Below are 15,927 nucleotides of genomic sequence, written 5' to 3' on the forward strand. Positions count from 1 at the left end.
CTTCTGGTCTGTGCAGCCCCACGCCAGGTTCTAGAACCCTCACCCTTGAGGGTAAGGAGGCGTTGTTCCTGACGAGGTAGGATGCTGAGAGAGGCTACATCCCTCAGCATCTCTCTCCATCCCCTGCCTTCTGACCCAGGCTGGAGGCAGCCAGCCAGGATCCCGGGCATGTAAGGATTGGTATGGGCATCCTATCCTGGGTTCCCTACATATGCTCCTGCAGCCTCCCCTTCTCTCCCCTTGGGATGGCAGGCAGTTGTCAGGGAGAGCAAAGGACATGGGAAGTGGGAACCTGGATGTGATTGAGGCCAGCTCTGTGTCTTGGGCAGGTTATATAGCCTCTCTGAGTCTGAATAACCCCCCACCTCGTGGGATCTCTGGAAGGCCCCTGTTCTTCCAGATGATAGTCTCCTCCATTATCTCCTGAACCTCTTTTCTTCAGGCTCAGTTGGGACCCAAATCTATGTGGTTCCAGGTGGCTGTCTCAGGTGGATGCCTGGTGGGAAAGGGGCTTCTGGCCCCAATATCAATGTTTAATCGGACATGCATGTCAATATTTACCAGAGGAGAAAGCAACCAGAACAGGGGTTGGCTGAGAGCAAAGGTCCTGGTGGGAGGGGAGGGTTCCTCTGGGCTGGCTGAGCCCCGGCAGAGCGTGGGGAGCACCTAAGTGTCCCAGAGGGACATTGTGTGCAGCAGAGAGGAGCCGGCAGAGGCACGAGGGAAGTGGTAACGGCCTGCTCCTCGGGCAGGAGGAGGTGAGAGCTGCCCACATGGCTGGGGAGGTCTGGCTGGATTGATTCAGGGGGCCTGTTGTTTTCCAGCCTCCTGGGGTGATGCGGGACCAAGGTGCGGCGACAAGGGGAAGGTCTCAGGGACTTGAAAAATGCGAGGTCTTTTCTTGAGAACCCTGGAAGATTCAAAAGTCCAGGTTGGGGATCAGAACCCCGGCCCAGGGCCCTTGTATATGAGGGTTGGGGCCAGGGGCGATAGACGGATCCTCCGGAAGGACTGGCCCTGACATGGGGGCGGAGTGTGTGGGACCTGTCCATCCCCTTCTGCCAGCCTGGCTTCCCGGAGGCAGGAGCAGAGTGTTTCCGTAAGTCCAAAGGTGGCTCTGGCCAGTCATTCATTGGGTTACGCCGCTGGGTCAACAAGGTGGTTCTCGGGACACCCCACCACCCCTGCTGAGACCTCAGGGCCTCAACAGCCTGTCCACCCTTGTGGGCAAGACCAGACCAGACCAGCCGGAGAAGGTGGGCCACTTGGACAGGAGATGTGGGGAGGGAGCCCAGCAGGGCCGGGTTCTCAGAAGAGGGGCCTGGGCTAGGCTGCCAGCGAGGGACTGAGTGCCAGGCGTTGTATTTGGCTCACAAAGCCTGCCTTATTCTGGTCCTCACGACGCCTGTGGTTAGGAGGTAGGGACTCGTGCCACCATTTTACAAGATAAGAAGCCCAGAGGGGTTCAGGGAGATGTCCAAGGTCCCCTGGCAAGAGTCAGTCTGGATTCAAACCCAGGTCTGACTCAGTGCTGGGCCTGGAAAAATGAGGACTTTTTTTGTTTTGATATTTTCCCCCTATGAACCAAAACAGTCTCAGTGCATGAAATGTGAAAAACCGGGGCACATAAAGGGGAAAACAATCGGGGGAAATCCCACCCCTCGAAGCTGAGAGCCACTTGCTAGTGTGTTTTGGGCGGGGAGTGCTGTAGCTGCGTTGTCGTCTCCGCGGTGATGGCTCAGGACGTTGCCAGCCAGGGATCACGTGGTGGGATTCCACAGTGGGTGCAGGCCCTTGGCCTCAGGTCGCCAGTCGGATAACTGGTGACAGCGTGTGGGGGCGGTTGGGAACCAAGGCTTCCTGTCCCACACAGGAAATGGCGCTGCTGCAGGGGCTCCTGGTGCTCAGCTTGTCCTGCCTGCAAGGCCCCTGCCTGGTGGTGAGCCTGGGCTGTGGGCTGGGTCTGGGTGGGGAGAGGAGGTGGGTATAGGAGAGGCCAGAGGTCTGAGGGGGAAGAGGAGAAGGGCCGATGGCTGGAGGATTTGGCTCTGAGGGGGTTCCTCCATCTCTCCTCACCCCTTTTCAACAGTTCTCTCCAGTGAGCGCCTTGGAGCCTGTGGGCCAGCAGGTACTGGGAAGAGGGGCCTCACCTCTGTGGCTTGTGCCGGGTGGGGGAGCTGTGGGAAGGGCCCTTCTCCATCTGCTTCCTCCTTTCTTCAGATAATAATCGGGCCATCCCAGGAGAGGCTATCCCCGCTTAGCTTCCTCAAGTTGGGCAACCAGGTACAACCAGGTGGGGCTGGGAAAGAGTGGGCGGGGCCTGAGGGAGGGCAACCAATCGGCAGGGGTGAGGGAGCCGGAGGTGTGACTTTGAGGCTGAGGACTGAAGGGAGAGGGTGAGAGGGATGGGGAAGGTATCTGGTCTCCAGAATGTATCAGGACTGGGACTCGGACCTGCTGCACCCAGGCTCCGGGGGTTGAAAGGAGAGCTTCACAGAACCTGGAATTGACCCTTGACCCCCACTGATCCCTGATATATCCCTGCAGGAGGCTGGTGGTCAGACTGTCTCAAAGAACTCCCCAGGAGACTGCAGTGAGGCCCCAACCCGGGAGCAGACTCGCAGGCTGGCCAAGGCCATGATGGCCTTCACCACAGACCTCTTCTCCCTGGTGGCCCAACGGTCCACCAGCCCCAACCTCATCCTGTCACCTCTGAGTGTGGCCTTGGCACTGTCTCACCTGGCACTAGGTACCATGGCAGCACCTGTCCAGACCAGCAGAGCTGAAAGGCTCAGTAGTTCAGAATTACTCCTCCATGAGGGTCACTTGGACATTTGGTAAAAATGCAGATTCCTGGGCCCACCTCAAGTCTGTGAATCCGATTCCCAGGGATTGGCCCTGGAACCTGCCTCTGGTGACTTTCAGGAAAGAGTGTGATAGCTGTAATGTCTCTATTGGACCGGAGGGCCTTGTTATGGAAAACTGAGGTTCAGGGAGGGATGACAGTTTTCGAGAGGCGTGGTCATCCAGACTCTCAGCAGCAGAGATGGAAGTAGACGTGGGGAGTCCTGTCATTCAGACCAGCTCAGTGGGCGTGCTCACGGCGGGTACTCGAGAGGGACTGGGTGGGCAGTGGTGCTGGGGAAGAGCCCCTGTCTGGGCCCCAGCCGATGCGGTCCCCTCTAGGTGCTCAGAACCAAACACTGCAGAGGTTGCGGCAGGTGCTGCATGCGGACCCGGCGCCCTGCCTCCCCCACCTGTTGAGCCGTCTCTGCCAGGACCTGGGCCCTGGGGCATTGCGAATGGCTGCCAGAATGTACCTGCAGAAAGGTAGGTGCTGGTGGTGGGGAGCTCCCCGGGTAGTGCCCTGGGGCTGGACAGGGTGACGGAGATGAGCTCGGCCTCAGATAGCCAGTTTGGTCACTGTTGCCTGTGGAACCTGAGCCCTGGGAACACTTGTGACCTCTTCTGTGTAGGATTCCCCATCAAAGAGGACTTCCTGAAACAATCAGAACATCTCTTTGGTGCAAAGCCCATGAACCTGATGGGAAAGGAGGGGGATGACTTGGCGAACATCAACAAATGGGTGAAGGAGACCACGGAGGGGAAGATTGAGGATTTCCTCTCGGAGCTGTCAGATGACACAGTGCTGCTCCTCCTCAATGCCATCCATTTCCAGGGTGCGTTCCTCCTCTTCTCAGGTCCCCACCTGGGCAGCTCCTACCTCTGCCCTGTAGGCTGAGCTGGCTGCGCAGCAGTTCTTCCCCCTCCTCAGGGCTGAGCCAGGAGGCAGGGGGCTCTCTGGGTTGTGGCTTGGGAGAGGGTAGGAGACAGGTCATGGTGCGGCAGGGAGGGCTCCCAGGAACTGGATGGGGCTGTTGTGGAGACAGTACCCTAGGAGGAAACTGAATCTGAGAAGACCCAGTGAGAGATTCCTGGGAGCATGGCAGGGCATGGGGAAATGCATGCCCAGATTTTTTTAAAGAGACCTCAGATCAACTGGGTATTAACTGGCACAGCACCCTCTGTGGTCTTGGCCCCACTTTTTGTCTCTCACATGGGTTCAGAGAGGGATGGGGAAGAGGCTGGTGGTATAGAACCCACCCTGGTCCCAGTCTATGTGGCCCCTGCCCTCTGCTGGATGCAGGTTTCTGGAAGAGCAAGTTCGACCCCAGCCTCACCAAGAGAGAAGCTTTCCACCTGGACGAGCAGTTCACGGTGCCAGTGGACATGATGCAAGCCCACATGTACCCTCTGCGCTGGACCCTGCTGGAGCAGCCTGAGATTCAGGTCCCTTGGTTGCCCAGGCCGAGCCTGGATGCTGGGAGGGGGGAGGGAGTAGGCAGGCTATGAAGCAGGCCCTGGGGTGGGGAGGCGTGTCCTCACCTTCCATGTGGTTATGTCCCTGGGGCATACGGCTATGAAAAGTCTCACTATGCCCCCACCCAGGGAGGCTGAGGCTCCAGGCTCTCTAGGTTCATTCATTCTACAAAATGATATTGGGCATTTGCTCCGTGCCAGTTGCTGTTTTAGGCACTGGGGATTCAGTGGAACACAAAGGAGCCCAGATCCTGTTCTCGGGCGTGAAGACATGAAGTACACGAGCACACACCATCAGCAGGATAACGCAGTTAGCGAGAGGGAGAAAACACTGATCTATAGTGATGGAGAAGGTATTTCAGCCAGAGTGGTCAGGGAGCATGTTTTGAGGAGGGGGCGTTGAGTTGAGACCCTGCTGACCTCTGGTTATGGGGGTTTTATTAAAAGAACACATGGGTTGTGGGGCACCCCAGCAGCCATGGAGCCACTCAGGGCCTCAGCACTCCCAAGCCTGGGAGATGCAACCTGAGCTCTCATACAGTGTTTCTTAGAAGGGAGGATCTGATTGGGGTGGATTTATCAGCGTTCTGATTGGATAGTGCTGTGCCAAGCTGTCTCAGGTGTGGGCTCCCTTGCTTCTAGCCTAAATGTGGTCCCCTTGGCTCAGGCACTGACCCCTGGGCCAGAAGGACTGGTGCCTGTGGCTGAGGTGGCAGTGTGGGTAGTTTCCCAAGGCCAGCATGACACAGACCACATCTACTTCTGCAGCCTGAGTGGGGCTGTGGACGAGGCCGGCCCTTGGAGCAGCAAGTGGCTTCTCTCCAGTTCATCCGAAAGGACAGTCTGGTTTTCCACCCCACCCGTGTTCTTCCTGCGGCTCCTTCCTTCCAGGCTCCGTCCTGCCCATTCCGCCCTCACCCTTTGTCCCCTCTCCTCGTGTTCCCGGCCTTCCTGTTCTCAGGCCCTCGGGCTGGCCAGGCAGCCAGACGCCGGTCCTCCTCCCGCCCGCTGGGGTCCTGCCGTCTGGGCCTGCTGAGCCTCAGGAGTCCAAGTTGCAAGAGACCATCAAGCCCAGTCGTTTTCATATTTCTTTAGCTGCAGAAACCCCATTCGCATGAAATCTTACCCCAAGTCACAGGGCTGGGCAAAGTCACTGCTGAAGGCGAGAGGGGTGGAGAGAGTACCGCCCTTTGCAGCAGCCGCTCTGCGGAACCCGGGGGAGTTTGAAAACCAACATCACAAGTCCATTGTATACATGGGGAAACAGAGAGGAACACGGGATTCTTCACCCCGCGTCACAGGGCTAGCAGGTAGAAGCAGCTGGAGAAAGAGAGGCACCATTTATTGAATTTATTGAGCGCAGCCTACGTGCAGACATTCTGCTGGAAGCTTCAAAGGCGTTCTCCTTGGGTCACACGTCCGCCTGCAGTGTGGGCACGCAGTGGTACTCCACTTCACTGGTGAGGAATTGGAGGCTTGGGGCGGCTGAGCTCATACGTAAGATGGATGGACTGGAACCCAGGTCCATCGGTCTCAGAAGCACATGCTGGCCCAGACCCACCTAGGTCTGGGTGCTTTCTGGTCCTCACATTGTCTCCTTCGTTTGTCTGTAGGTGGCTTATTTCCCCTTTAAGAACAACATGAGCTTTGTGGTCATTGTGCCCACCTACTTTGAGTGGAATGTGTCCCAGGTGCTGGCCAACCTGAGCTGGGACATCCTGCACCAGCCCTTGCTTGAGGAGAGGATCACCAAGGTCCAGCTGCCTAAGCTGCATCTGAAATATCAGCTGGACCTGGTGGCCACCCTCAGCCAGATGGGTAAGGAGGCAGGGCGTGGGACAGCCACCTAGGTCAGGCTGGGCAGGGTGGATGAGAAGGAAGCCCAGCCGGCAGTGGGTCCGAGACAAAGCTAGCTTTGTGTCCTGGCCTTTTCTGAGGCTTAAGAAGGTGAGAGGGTTTGATATGAGTCCCTGGACCATCTGTTCTAGGGTGTGCTGGGCAGTCCAGGGAATGAGGACCTGCTCTGCCCAAGACAGCACTGTAAAGGATCCCAGTGGAGAGCTTGGAGTGGTACGTGAGCCTCGCTGGCTCTCCTGCAAGGGGCGTTGTACTAGGCACTGGGAGCCCTCTATGTACAAAGAGCTCGGTCTAATGGAGCAGGCAGATGAGGTATCGGTACTTACAATTCAGCATCAGTGATAAGACAGAGGGCTTCTCTCTAGTTCACCTGGGAGAACATTGAAAAGGCACCTGTCTGGACTTTGGAGCAGGGGATCAGGGAAGGCTTCCTGGAGGAAGTAACCTCTAAGCTGATACTTGAGGGTTAAATAGGAGTTAACCAGGGATCTGTGGGTTCAAGGTGTTTCCTGGCCAGGATGCCAGATACCCTCCCAGGAGGGTCCAGGAAGACCGTGGGGCAGAAGGCAGCTCTGACCAGCCATCTCTTGCCCCGGGCAGGCCTGCAGGAGCTGTTTCAGGCCCCAGACCTGCGTGGGATCTCTGACCAGAGCTTGGTGGTGTCCAGTGTGCAGCATCAGTCTGCTTTGGAGCTCGGTGAGGCCGGCGTGGAGGCGGCCGCAGCCACCAGCTCTGCCATGACCCGCATGTCCCTCTCCTTCAGCGTGAACCGCCCTTTCCTCTTCTTCATCCTGGAAGACACCATGAGCCTGCCCCTCTTTGTGGGCAGTGTGAGGAACCCCAACCCTGGTGCACAGCGGGAGCACAAGGAGCAGCAGGACTCCCCTGCCAGCAGGGACCTTTTCCCGAACCACAAAGCCTTCCCCCGCGGAGACAAGCTCTTGGGCCCTGACTTGAAACTGGCGCCCCTCTCAGAGGAGGATTACCCCCAACCTAGCAGCCCCAAGTGAGGGGCTGTGGGCTCCAGCATCCTGAGTCCCTGCCTGGACCAGCCTCTCGATTCATGACTCTTTCCAAACAGCTTTGTGGGATTAGGGGCGGGGCCTGGGTGGGCAGTCTGGGGGACCCGGGGAGCCATTCTTTCTATCTCCTCTGGGGGAGCTTGGGGTGGGGAGGAGGGGCAGCTGTGGACCCACTTTTGTCAGCAAGGTAGGTGGGTTATTCCTTCAGTCTGCTGGGGTACCTCCACATTTGTTTACCAGAGAGGGAGGGACAGGAGGGATTGGATGCCCCGGCTGCGGGGAGGACACAGAGGCCCTGGGGGCAGAGCACTGTCCTGGGGTTAGACACGAGGGTCAGCCTTGTTCTACCCTTCGCGCGGAGGTCGAGCGTCCCACCACTGCCTCTGCCATTACCTGCCCAAGGCCACCAGCCGCCACCTCTGTCACCTCAGTCTCCCTGCTGGTCCTGAGTGATACCGACGGGGCCAGGACTCCCTCTCCTTCCTCTCTTCTCTTCCTCCTCTGCCTGGGGTCTCAGGGGCTGAGGAGGGTGGCATTAGCTCTCCTTATGGCTCTTTTGTAAAGTTTTTGTAGTGATTTTTATGCTACCCGAATAAAGAATGAATGGGCTGCTTTGATGTCACTGTTCCGGGCACCGGTGGGAGCAGGGGGGCTGAGGAAGGCAGGGAGGAGGCTGCAGAGCAGACTGGACTGAGGCTCAGGCTGGGCCCCAGGAGCAGCGGCCCTCTGTGCCACGTCTGGTCTCTGGCCACTCACCAGCCCTCCTCCACGTGCAGTCCCCTCTGACCTCTCCAGGCGTCTCCAGGGCCACCTCCAAGCCCGCTGGCTCTGCCCTCGGCCAGTTCCTCTCCAGCCCTCAGGCCGCCTGCAACAAGGGCTGCTCAGAATAGCACCAGCCTCCTGTTTGGGGAGAAGAACTGGCAATTAGGGAGCTTGAGGAGTTTCTAATTACACGCTGGCCCCTCTGCCAGGAGCTGGCGCCCGCCAGCCTGGTGTGGGGGATCCAGCTGGAGGCTGTCAGTGCCCGAGGATTTTGGGGGAAGCAGTTGGGGACACCTGGCACAGGACAGGGGCAGTGTGGGTGTCCACGTGGGTGGGCCCTTGTCTGAGTGCAGGATGTCCATGCCACCTGCAGCCCTGAAGGGCAGTGATTAAAAGCAAGGGATGGAATCCTGCTTCTCACAAACTAGCAGTGTGGAAACAGGTGGTGAATAAACAGTGGAATACCTGGAATGTCAGAGTGATTAGAGCGGTGAGAAAGGAAGCGGGGGGGGGGGGGGGGCCGCTGTGGACATCTGGGAAGGGTGTCCTGGCAGAGGGACAGCCAGTGCTGAGTTCCTGAGGTGGGAGTAGTTGGAAGGTTCAGGATGAGCAGGAGATCTGTGGGGCTGGGGTGGAAGAAGTGAAGGGAAGGAGCAGGACAGGGTCAGAGAGGAAGTGGGGACAGATCACAAAGGGCTTTAGGGCCTGTGTAAAGACTGGTTTTTGCCTGGCCAGTGTGGCTCAGTGGTTGAGCATCGACCCATGCACCAAGAGGTCGCCAGTTCGATTCCCGGTCAGGACACATGTCCAGGTTTTGGGCCCGATCCCCAGTGGGGGGCATGCAGGAGGCGGCCAATCGATGTTCTCTCTCATTGATGTTTCTCTCTCTCTCTCCCTCTCCCCTCCTCTCTCTCTAAATTCAATAAAGAAAAAGAAAAAACAAACAAACTTGTTTTAATCTTAGGAGAGGTAAGAATTGGAAAATTAAATCAGCAAGCCCAAGTCTTTCTTAGCTCTCCTCCCCTCGTTCTGGCTCTAACCATGGTTTGAACTAGTCATCACTCTGAGGGTCACTGCCGTTGCCTCCTAGGTTCTCCCGAAGCTGGTCTGGCCGCTTTAATTGCACTCTTATCAAGTGCTTCCTGTGTGCTCAGAACGCACCCAGCTCTGGGGATGCAGCCATGAACAAGCAGACAAGATCCTACTGCTGCAGCCTGAAGCTGGTGGTAGAGTGTGGTCTAGACAATAAACAAGTGAGTGTTTTGTGTTGAAATGTAGTACGCAAAGTACACGTCATAACTGTACATAAGCTTAATGAATTTTTTCGTGAACCAAACACCCTTGGTTGCAACCAGCACCCAGATCAAGAAACAATACTTTCTTGACTTCTAGTAACAGATCTGTCTTTCCTGGTTTTGAACTTTACATAAAGGAACCGTATATTCTGTAGTCTCTTGTGTCTTGCTTCTTTCGTTCAACTTCATGTTTGTGAAATTCATCTGTGTTACTGTGGATGGCAATAATTCATTCACTGTGGAAGGCTTTTAATTGAGGGGTACCATGGTCTGATTTAAGCTCTAGAAGGCTCACTTGGCTGCTGTGTGGAGAACAGAGTATAGGGGGACAAATGCAGGAGTAGGGGGACTGGTCAGCAGGCAAGAGACCTACGTGGCTTGGTCCAGGGTGCTGGCTGTGGAGGAAAGCGGTCAGAACTCAGACGTGTTTTGCAGGGAGATGTTACGGAATCTGTGGACAGGTTGCATGGGAGATGAGGGAAATGAGAGGCTCGAGGGCGGTGGAGTTTGTCATTCAAGTTCCTGGAGTTTTGTCTTGAGAAAATGGTTCTTACTGCAGTGGGAATCAGAGTGAGGGACAGATTTGAGGATTGATTGGAGATTTCCGTTTTAAATGCCACATTAGGGTGAGCGTATGTCCCAGTTTGCCTGGGACAGTTTGAGTTATGCCTGTGGTTCCAGGTTAATTAATTGCACTTGTTTTTGCTCTTAAAAGTGTTTGGATAATAATTATATGTTCAGCCCTGGCCAGTTTGGCTCAGCGGTTAGAGCGTTGGTCTACGGACCAGAGAGTCCCGGGTTCGGTTCCCACTAAGGGCACATACCTCGGTTGCAGTTTGTCCCCGGTCCCGGATGGGGTGGTGTGGGTGGCAGCCACTCAATGTGTCTCTCTCACATCGATGTTTCTCTCTCTCTTTCTCTTCCTCCCTCCTTCCCTCCCGCTTTAGCTGGAGATAGATGCAAAAATGTCCTCGGGTGAGGATTTAAAATAATAATAATAATTATTATTATTATTGTATGTTCATCCTACCTGCTGGGCATCCATGTGGATATAGGTCAAATAGGCAATTGGATATCTTGGTCAAGGCTGGAAATGTCTGTCTGGGAGCATGTAGATGATTCGCAGCCACGGAACTGGTGAAAATCCCCTAAGAGGAGACGGAGAGGGAGAAAGAAAGGGGTCCCAGGATCAACCCAGCAAAGGAGACGAGCGATGCAGCGGTGCAGCCCTGCGAGGTGGGAGAACAGGCGGGTCAAGGTTTCAGGGAGGAAGAGCCTGCTCTGCTGGCAACTGGGGGTCAGCACAGAGGTCACCCGTGAACTTGGCGACAGTCGACAGTCGTTTCAAAGGTGGGCACAGAAGCAAAGTTGAGGTTGGGGAGGGGAGGGAGCAGACAGTGCAGGCACAAGGATAAACCGCACCTTCCCATGTGGCTGTGAGGGAGAACAGGGAAGTGGGCAGTGGCTTTAGGGGATTTGGTATAAAGGAAGTGTTTAAAGGGGCGGGGCGAAGGGGTGAGCCCTGGCTGGTTTGGCTCAGCACTTAGAGTGTAGGCCTATGGATCAAAGGGTCTCAGGTTCAATTCCTGGTCAAGGGCATATACCTGGGTTGAAGGTTCAATACCAGGCCAAAGGTTGGAGTCCTGCAGGAGGCAACCAATTGATGTGTCTCTCTCATACCGATGTTTCTCTCTTTCTCCCTCCCTTCCACTCTCTAAAAATCAATGGAAAAATATATTCTTGGGTGAGGATTAACAAATAAATAAACAAAGAATAGAGGGGGGTGATAGAAGATGTTCGAATGATAAAGATTGATAGGTTTGGCACTAAAATGAAAAACTCATTTCCATGAAAAATACTGTACAACAAAATGAAAAACAAGCCTCACATTTTTTTTTCTTTATTGATTTTAGAGAGAGAGAGAGAGAAACATCGATGAGAGAGAATATTGCGTGGCCGCCTCCTGCATGCCCTCCACTGGGGATCGGGCTCACAACCTGGGCATGTGCCCTGATGGGGAATCAAACTGGCAACCCGTTGGCGCATGGGTGGATGCTCAACACCTGAGCCACACTGGCTGGACTCAAGCCTCACACTGTTATAAAGACTGTAGAAGGATTCTTCAGGAGAGGGGCCGCCTGCAGGAGCAAAGTCCTTGAAAAGCACTATGGAGGCCCTCTTCTTTTTTTTTTTTGTCCTCACCCGAGGACATTTTTCCATTTTTTGTTCAGATAGAGTGGGAGGGAGGGAGAGAGAGAGAGAGAGAAAGAAACATCGAGTGGCTGCCTCCCGTACGACCCAACCAGGGCCGGGGACAAACTGTAACCGAGGTACGTGCCCTTCCTGGGAACCGCAGGCTAACCGCTGAGCCGAACCGGCCAGGGCCGGAGCCAGCACCCCCCCCCCGCCCCTTTAGCAGGAGAGGGAAACACCCCTTTCATGGTCACTGGAAGAAAAAAAAATTTAAGTTATTATGAAATAATTGGGACATACAAAAAGATATAATGAGTAGCATAATACCACTGCCCAACTTTAAAAATATTCTCAGTATAGCCCTGGCCGGTTTGGCTCAGCGGTTAGAATGTCGACCTGCGGTCCAGAGAGACCTGGGTTTGGTTCCCACTAAGGGTACATACCTCATTTGCAGTTTGTCCCCGGCCCTGGTTGGTCATGCGGGTGGCAGCCACTCAATGGGTTCTTTTCACATTGATGTTTCTCTCTCTCTCTGTCCCTCCCACTCTATCTGAATAAAAAATGGAAAAATGTCCTTGGGTGAGAATAAAAAAAAAATTCTCAGTATAGTAACAACCTCACATTCCCTTTCCCTAATCCTTACCCTACCCCCATAACCATCATCCTGAACTGGGTTTTTTATTTTCATGAATTTCTTTTATGTTCACCGCACACATTTTTATCTGTAAGTGCTCTATGGTATCATCTGTGTGTTTTATTTATTTATTTATTTATTTTTTAAAAATCTTTATTGTTGAATGTAAAATGTATTACAGATGTTCCACATTTTCCCCCCATTGACCCCTCCTCCCCCCTCCCGGCCCCCTCCTGCCTTTTCCCACACTATTGTCTGTGTCCATTTGTTATGCATATAAGTTCTTTGGTTTATTTTTTCCCACCCCCCAACCCCTTTCCCTTTGAGGTTTGTCAGTCTAGCAATTAATTTGTACTTTTTAATTCCTTCACCTTTTTCACCCATTCCCCCAACCCCCCTCCCAACTGGCAATCAACAAAATGTTCTCTGTATCTATGAGAATGTTTCTGTTCTTCCTGTTCATTTTGTTTGTAGATTCCATTGTCGATAGATATGTATTCATTGCCATTTTGTTTGTTCATATATTTTATCTTTTTCTTCAAAAAGACCCTTCATCATTTCATATAATAACGATTTGGTGGTGATGAACTCCTTTAACTTTTTCTTGTCTGGGAAAGTCTTTATATGGCCATCGATTCTAAATGACAGCTTTGCAGGATAGAGTAATCTTGGTTGTAGGTTCTTGCTTTTCATCGCTCTGAATATTTCTTGCCACTCCCTTCTGGCCTGCAAAGTTTCTTTTGAGAAATCAGCTGACAGCCTTATGGGAACTCCCTTGTAGGTAACTAGCTGCCTTTCTCTTGCTGCTTTTAAGATTCTCTCTTTGTCTTGAAACTTTTGCATTTTGATGATGATATGTCTTGGTGTGGGCCTCTTGGGGTTCATCTTGTTTGGGACTCTCTGTGCTTCCTGGACTTGTATGTCTGTTTCCTTCACCAAGTTAGGAAAGTTTTCTGCCATTATTGTTTCAAACAGGTTTTCGATTTCTTGTTCTCGCTCTTCTCCTTCTGGCACCCCCAAGATGTGAATGTTGGCACACTTGAAGTTGTCCTAGAGGCTCTTTACACTATCCTCATTTTTTTGGATTCTTTTTTTCTTTTTGCTGTTCTGATTGGGCATTTTTTGCTTCCTTATATTCCAAATCGATGGTTTGCTCCTTGGATTTACGTTCTCTATTATTGAAGCTGTGTAAATTATTCTTTATTTCAGTTAATGCCTCCTTCAATTCTAACTGTGCATCCATGATTTCTGACTGGTCCTTTTTTATGCTCTTGAGGCCCTCCCTAAGTTCACTGAGGTTCTCACTAAGTTCATTGAGCATCCTTATAAGCAGTATTTTTAACTCAGCATCTGTTAGGTTGCTTATCTCCATTTGCTTAGTTCTTTTCTTGGGGTTTTGTTCTGTTCTTTCATTTGGGACCTGTTTCTTTGTCTCCTCATTTTGGCTGCCTCCCTGTGTTTGTTTCAGCGTATTACTTAACGAGAGGTATGGGGCTATCTGAGACCAGATGCTGCTCGTTTGAAAGAATTTAGGAAAAACCTGAAGCAGGATGCAAGACCGGCCAATCCTATGGTTAAGCAAGTGGCAACAGCTTGGATGGGCCTGAAAGTTGGGTGGGGCGGGGCCTCAGAGAGTCAGCAGGGCGGGGCTACCAGTGTGAGCCAGGTTGCTGGAGTCCCAGATATGGCTTCTGTCTGCCGCCCCAGGGAAGGGCTCACCAAAGGAGCAAAGGCCTCTGACAGCACATCTGTCTCGGAGAAAGCCCCCTCTCCAGCCCTCGCGCCAGTGCCAAGCAGCTCAGTTCTTCCCTGTATGTCTCTGGCGCCCCTGGAGCTGCCTCCCCTCCGAGCTTAGAGGGAGAGAGTCCGATAAGTCCGTGCGCGGGCCCTTTAGGGAGCCGCCTGGGGCTCCAGCCGCTTCAACTTCCCTGAGCCTCAGTTCCCGCTCGTGTTTCCAGCCAGAAGTTATGGGGACTTCTCTTCCTGGCACTGGAACCCTGAGCAGGGAACCTGGTGTGGGGCGGGGACCCCTCAGTCCTCAGGAAGGACCTTCCCAGCCGAGAGAGCCTCCTGATTTTTATCCGCCACACGTGGGTGTGTGACCAGCCTGTCCGCCTCCGCCCCTCCTACCAGTCTGGATGTAGCTGCTTTAATTCCGTAGTTGTAGGACTTCCATTCAGCTTGATTTCAGGTGGTTTTGAATGATGGTTGTTCTGTAGTTTAGTTGTAACTTTGATGTGGTTGTGGGAGGACATGATACCGCGTTTACCTACCCATCTTGACCGGAAGTCTGTGTTTTATTTTTAAATATGTTTTTATTGATTTTTTTAAAGAGAGAAGAAGGGAGAGAGAGAGAGAGAGAGAAACAGAGATTTGAGAGAGATACATCCATCTGTTGCCTCTTGCACGCCTCCTACTGGGGATGGAGCCTGCAACCCAGGCATGTGCCCTGGACCAGGAATCAAACCAGGACCCCTCAGTCCATGAGATGGTGCTCAATCCACTGAGCGACCCCGGCAGGCCTTATCTATGCGCTTTTAAGCCTTACACAGCGTGTCATCATGTTCATATTCTCCTGCAACTTGTATCACTCCACATTGTGAGATAAATCTGAGTTGATATAAATGGCTTCCCTCGAATATTTCTCAGGCTGTAGACTTTTCCACCCTTTATTTAGTCTCCTGTTGATGGACATGTGGGGAGCTCTTATTTTTTTGCCTCTACAAATTGTGCTTCTAGAACATTCTTTACATGCTTCCCTGTGCACATACGTGGAGTCTTTTCAGTTCACATGCTTAGGGGTGGAATTACTGAGTTGTGGGTTTGGGTCTATCTGCCAGGGTTGCTACATACAGATGGCACAATTTTGCCATCTGTTGCCAGATTGTTCTTCAAAATGGTTTTATCAACTCACATTCTCACCAGAAGGGTATATAAGATCCTGGTTGTCCATACTCTCTCCAACACTTGGTTTTGCTAGATGTTTAAATTTTTCCCATTTAATGAGTGTGAAATATACTCATCAATTATAGTTTTAATTTGAATTCCTCTGATTACTGGTGAGGACAAAACATCTTTTTATAAGTTTATTGGCTTTTTAGCATTCATCTTCAGTGAATTACCTGGTCCTATTTTTCTGTTGAATTGTTTTCCTTATTGATTTGTAATTCTTTCTATCTCACAGTTAGTGATTTCTTTTTGTCGGTTATCTCTTACAAATATTTTCTCCCAGTGTGAGGCTTGTTTTTCATTTAGCTTTATGGTACTTTTTCATGAAAACAAGTTTTTGTTTTAATTTTTATTTTTAACCTCACCCGAGGACATTTTTTTGCATTTATCTTCAGAAAAAGCGGGAGGGAGCGAGGGAGGAAGAGAGAGAGAGAAACATCGACGCGCGAGAGACACATTGACTGGTTGCTACCCACAGGACCCCAACCGGGGCCAGGGATAAACTGCAACTGAGGTTCATGTCCTTAGAGGGAACCAAACCCAGGCCTCTCTGGTTCACGGGCAGATGCTCTAACCACTGAGCAAAACTGGCCAGGGCCATGAAAACAAGTTTTTAATTTTGTTGCTAAGTCTATCAGTCTTTCATAATTTGTGCTTCTTTTGGTGTATTGTCTTTAAAAAAATCTTTCCTACACAGAGATCACAAAGATATCCATCTATATGTTTTTCTAAAACATTTACAATTTTTCCTGTTGTATATGTGTGTTTGTGTTTGCTTTTTAAAGCACTCAAAGTATCTCTGAAAGGATACATAGGAAAGAGGTCAACATCAGCTGTTTCCAGAAGTCCCCGTGACTGAAGATCAGAGTGAGAGGAAGACTTTTTTCTTTTTTTT

General features: G+C 52.3%; 1 protein-coding gene across 2 annotated transcripts; it reads left to right on the forward strand.

The window, feature by feature from the left end:
• The first annotated feature begins 1,876 nt into the window (after positions 1 to 1,876).
• On the forward strand, positions 1,877 to 7,253 carry SERPINF2 (serpin family F member 2). 2 transcript variants are annotated; one of them, XM_036269308.1, is made up of 9 exons: positions 1,877 to 1,939; positions 2,090 to 2,128; positions 2,221 to 2,283; positions 2,548 to 2,749; positions 3,187 to 3,330; positions 3,477 to 3,680; positions 4,148 to 4,290; positions 5,934 to 6,138; positions 6,778 to 7,253. In XM_036269308.1, the coding sequence occupies exons 1-9, from the start codon at positions 1,877 to 1,879 to the stop codon at positions 7,185 to 7,187; spliced, it is 1,473 nt and encodes a 490-aa protein (XP_036125201.1). In that variant the 3' UTR covers positions 7,188 to 7,253. The 2 variants fall into 2 exon arrangements, with proteins under 2 accessions (XP_036125201.1, XP_036125202.1); XM_036269309.1 differs by lacking the exon at positions 2,548 to 2,749 and having other exon boundaries at positions 2,221 to 2,293.
• Positions 7,254 to 15,927: the final 8,674 nt, after the last annotated feature.

Source organism: Molossus molossus, unplaced genomic scaffold, assembly GCF_014108415.1.
Source record: "Molossus molossus isolate mMolMol1 unplaced genomic scaffold, mMolMol1.p scaffold_m16_p_19, whole genome shotgun sequence".
In the NCBI taxonomy this organism is placed as follows: domain Eukaryota; kingdom Metazoa; phylum Chordata; class Mammalia; order Chiroptera; family Molossidae; genus Molossus; species Molossus molossus.

Coding starts and splice junctions, on each gene's coding strand:
- SERPINF2 (XM_036269308.1), top strand. CDS start 1,877: ATGGCGCTGCTGCAGGGGCTCCTGGTGCTCAGCTTGTCCTGCCTGCAA. Junction 2,284..2,547: donor TCCTCAAGTTGGGCAACCAG/GTACAACCAGGT, acceptor ATATCCCTGCAG/GAGGCTGGTGGTCAGACTGT. Junction 6,139..6,777: donor GGCCACCCTCAGCCAGATGG/GTAAGGAGGCAG, acceptor TGCCCCGGGCAG/GCCTGCAGGAGCTGTTTCAG.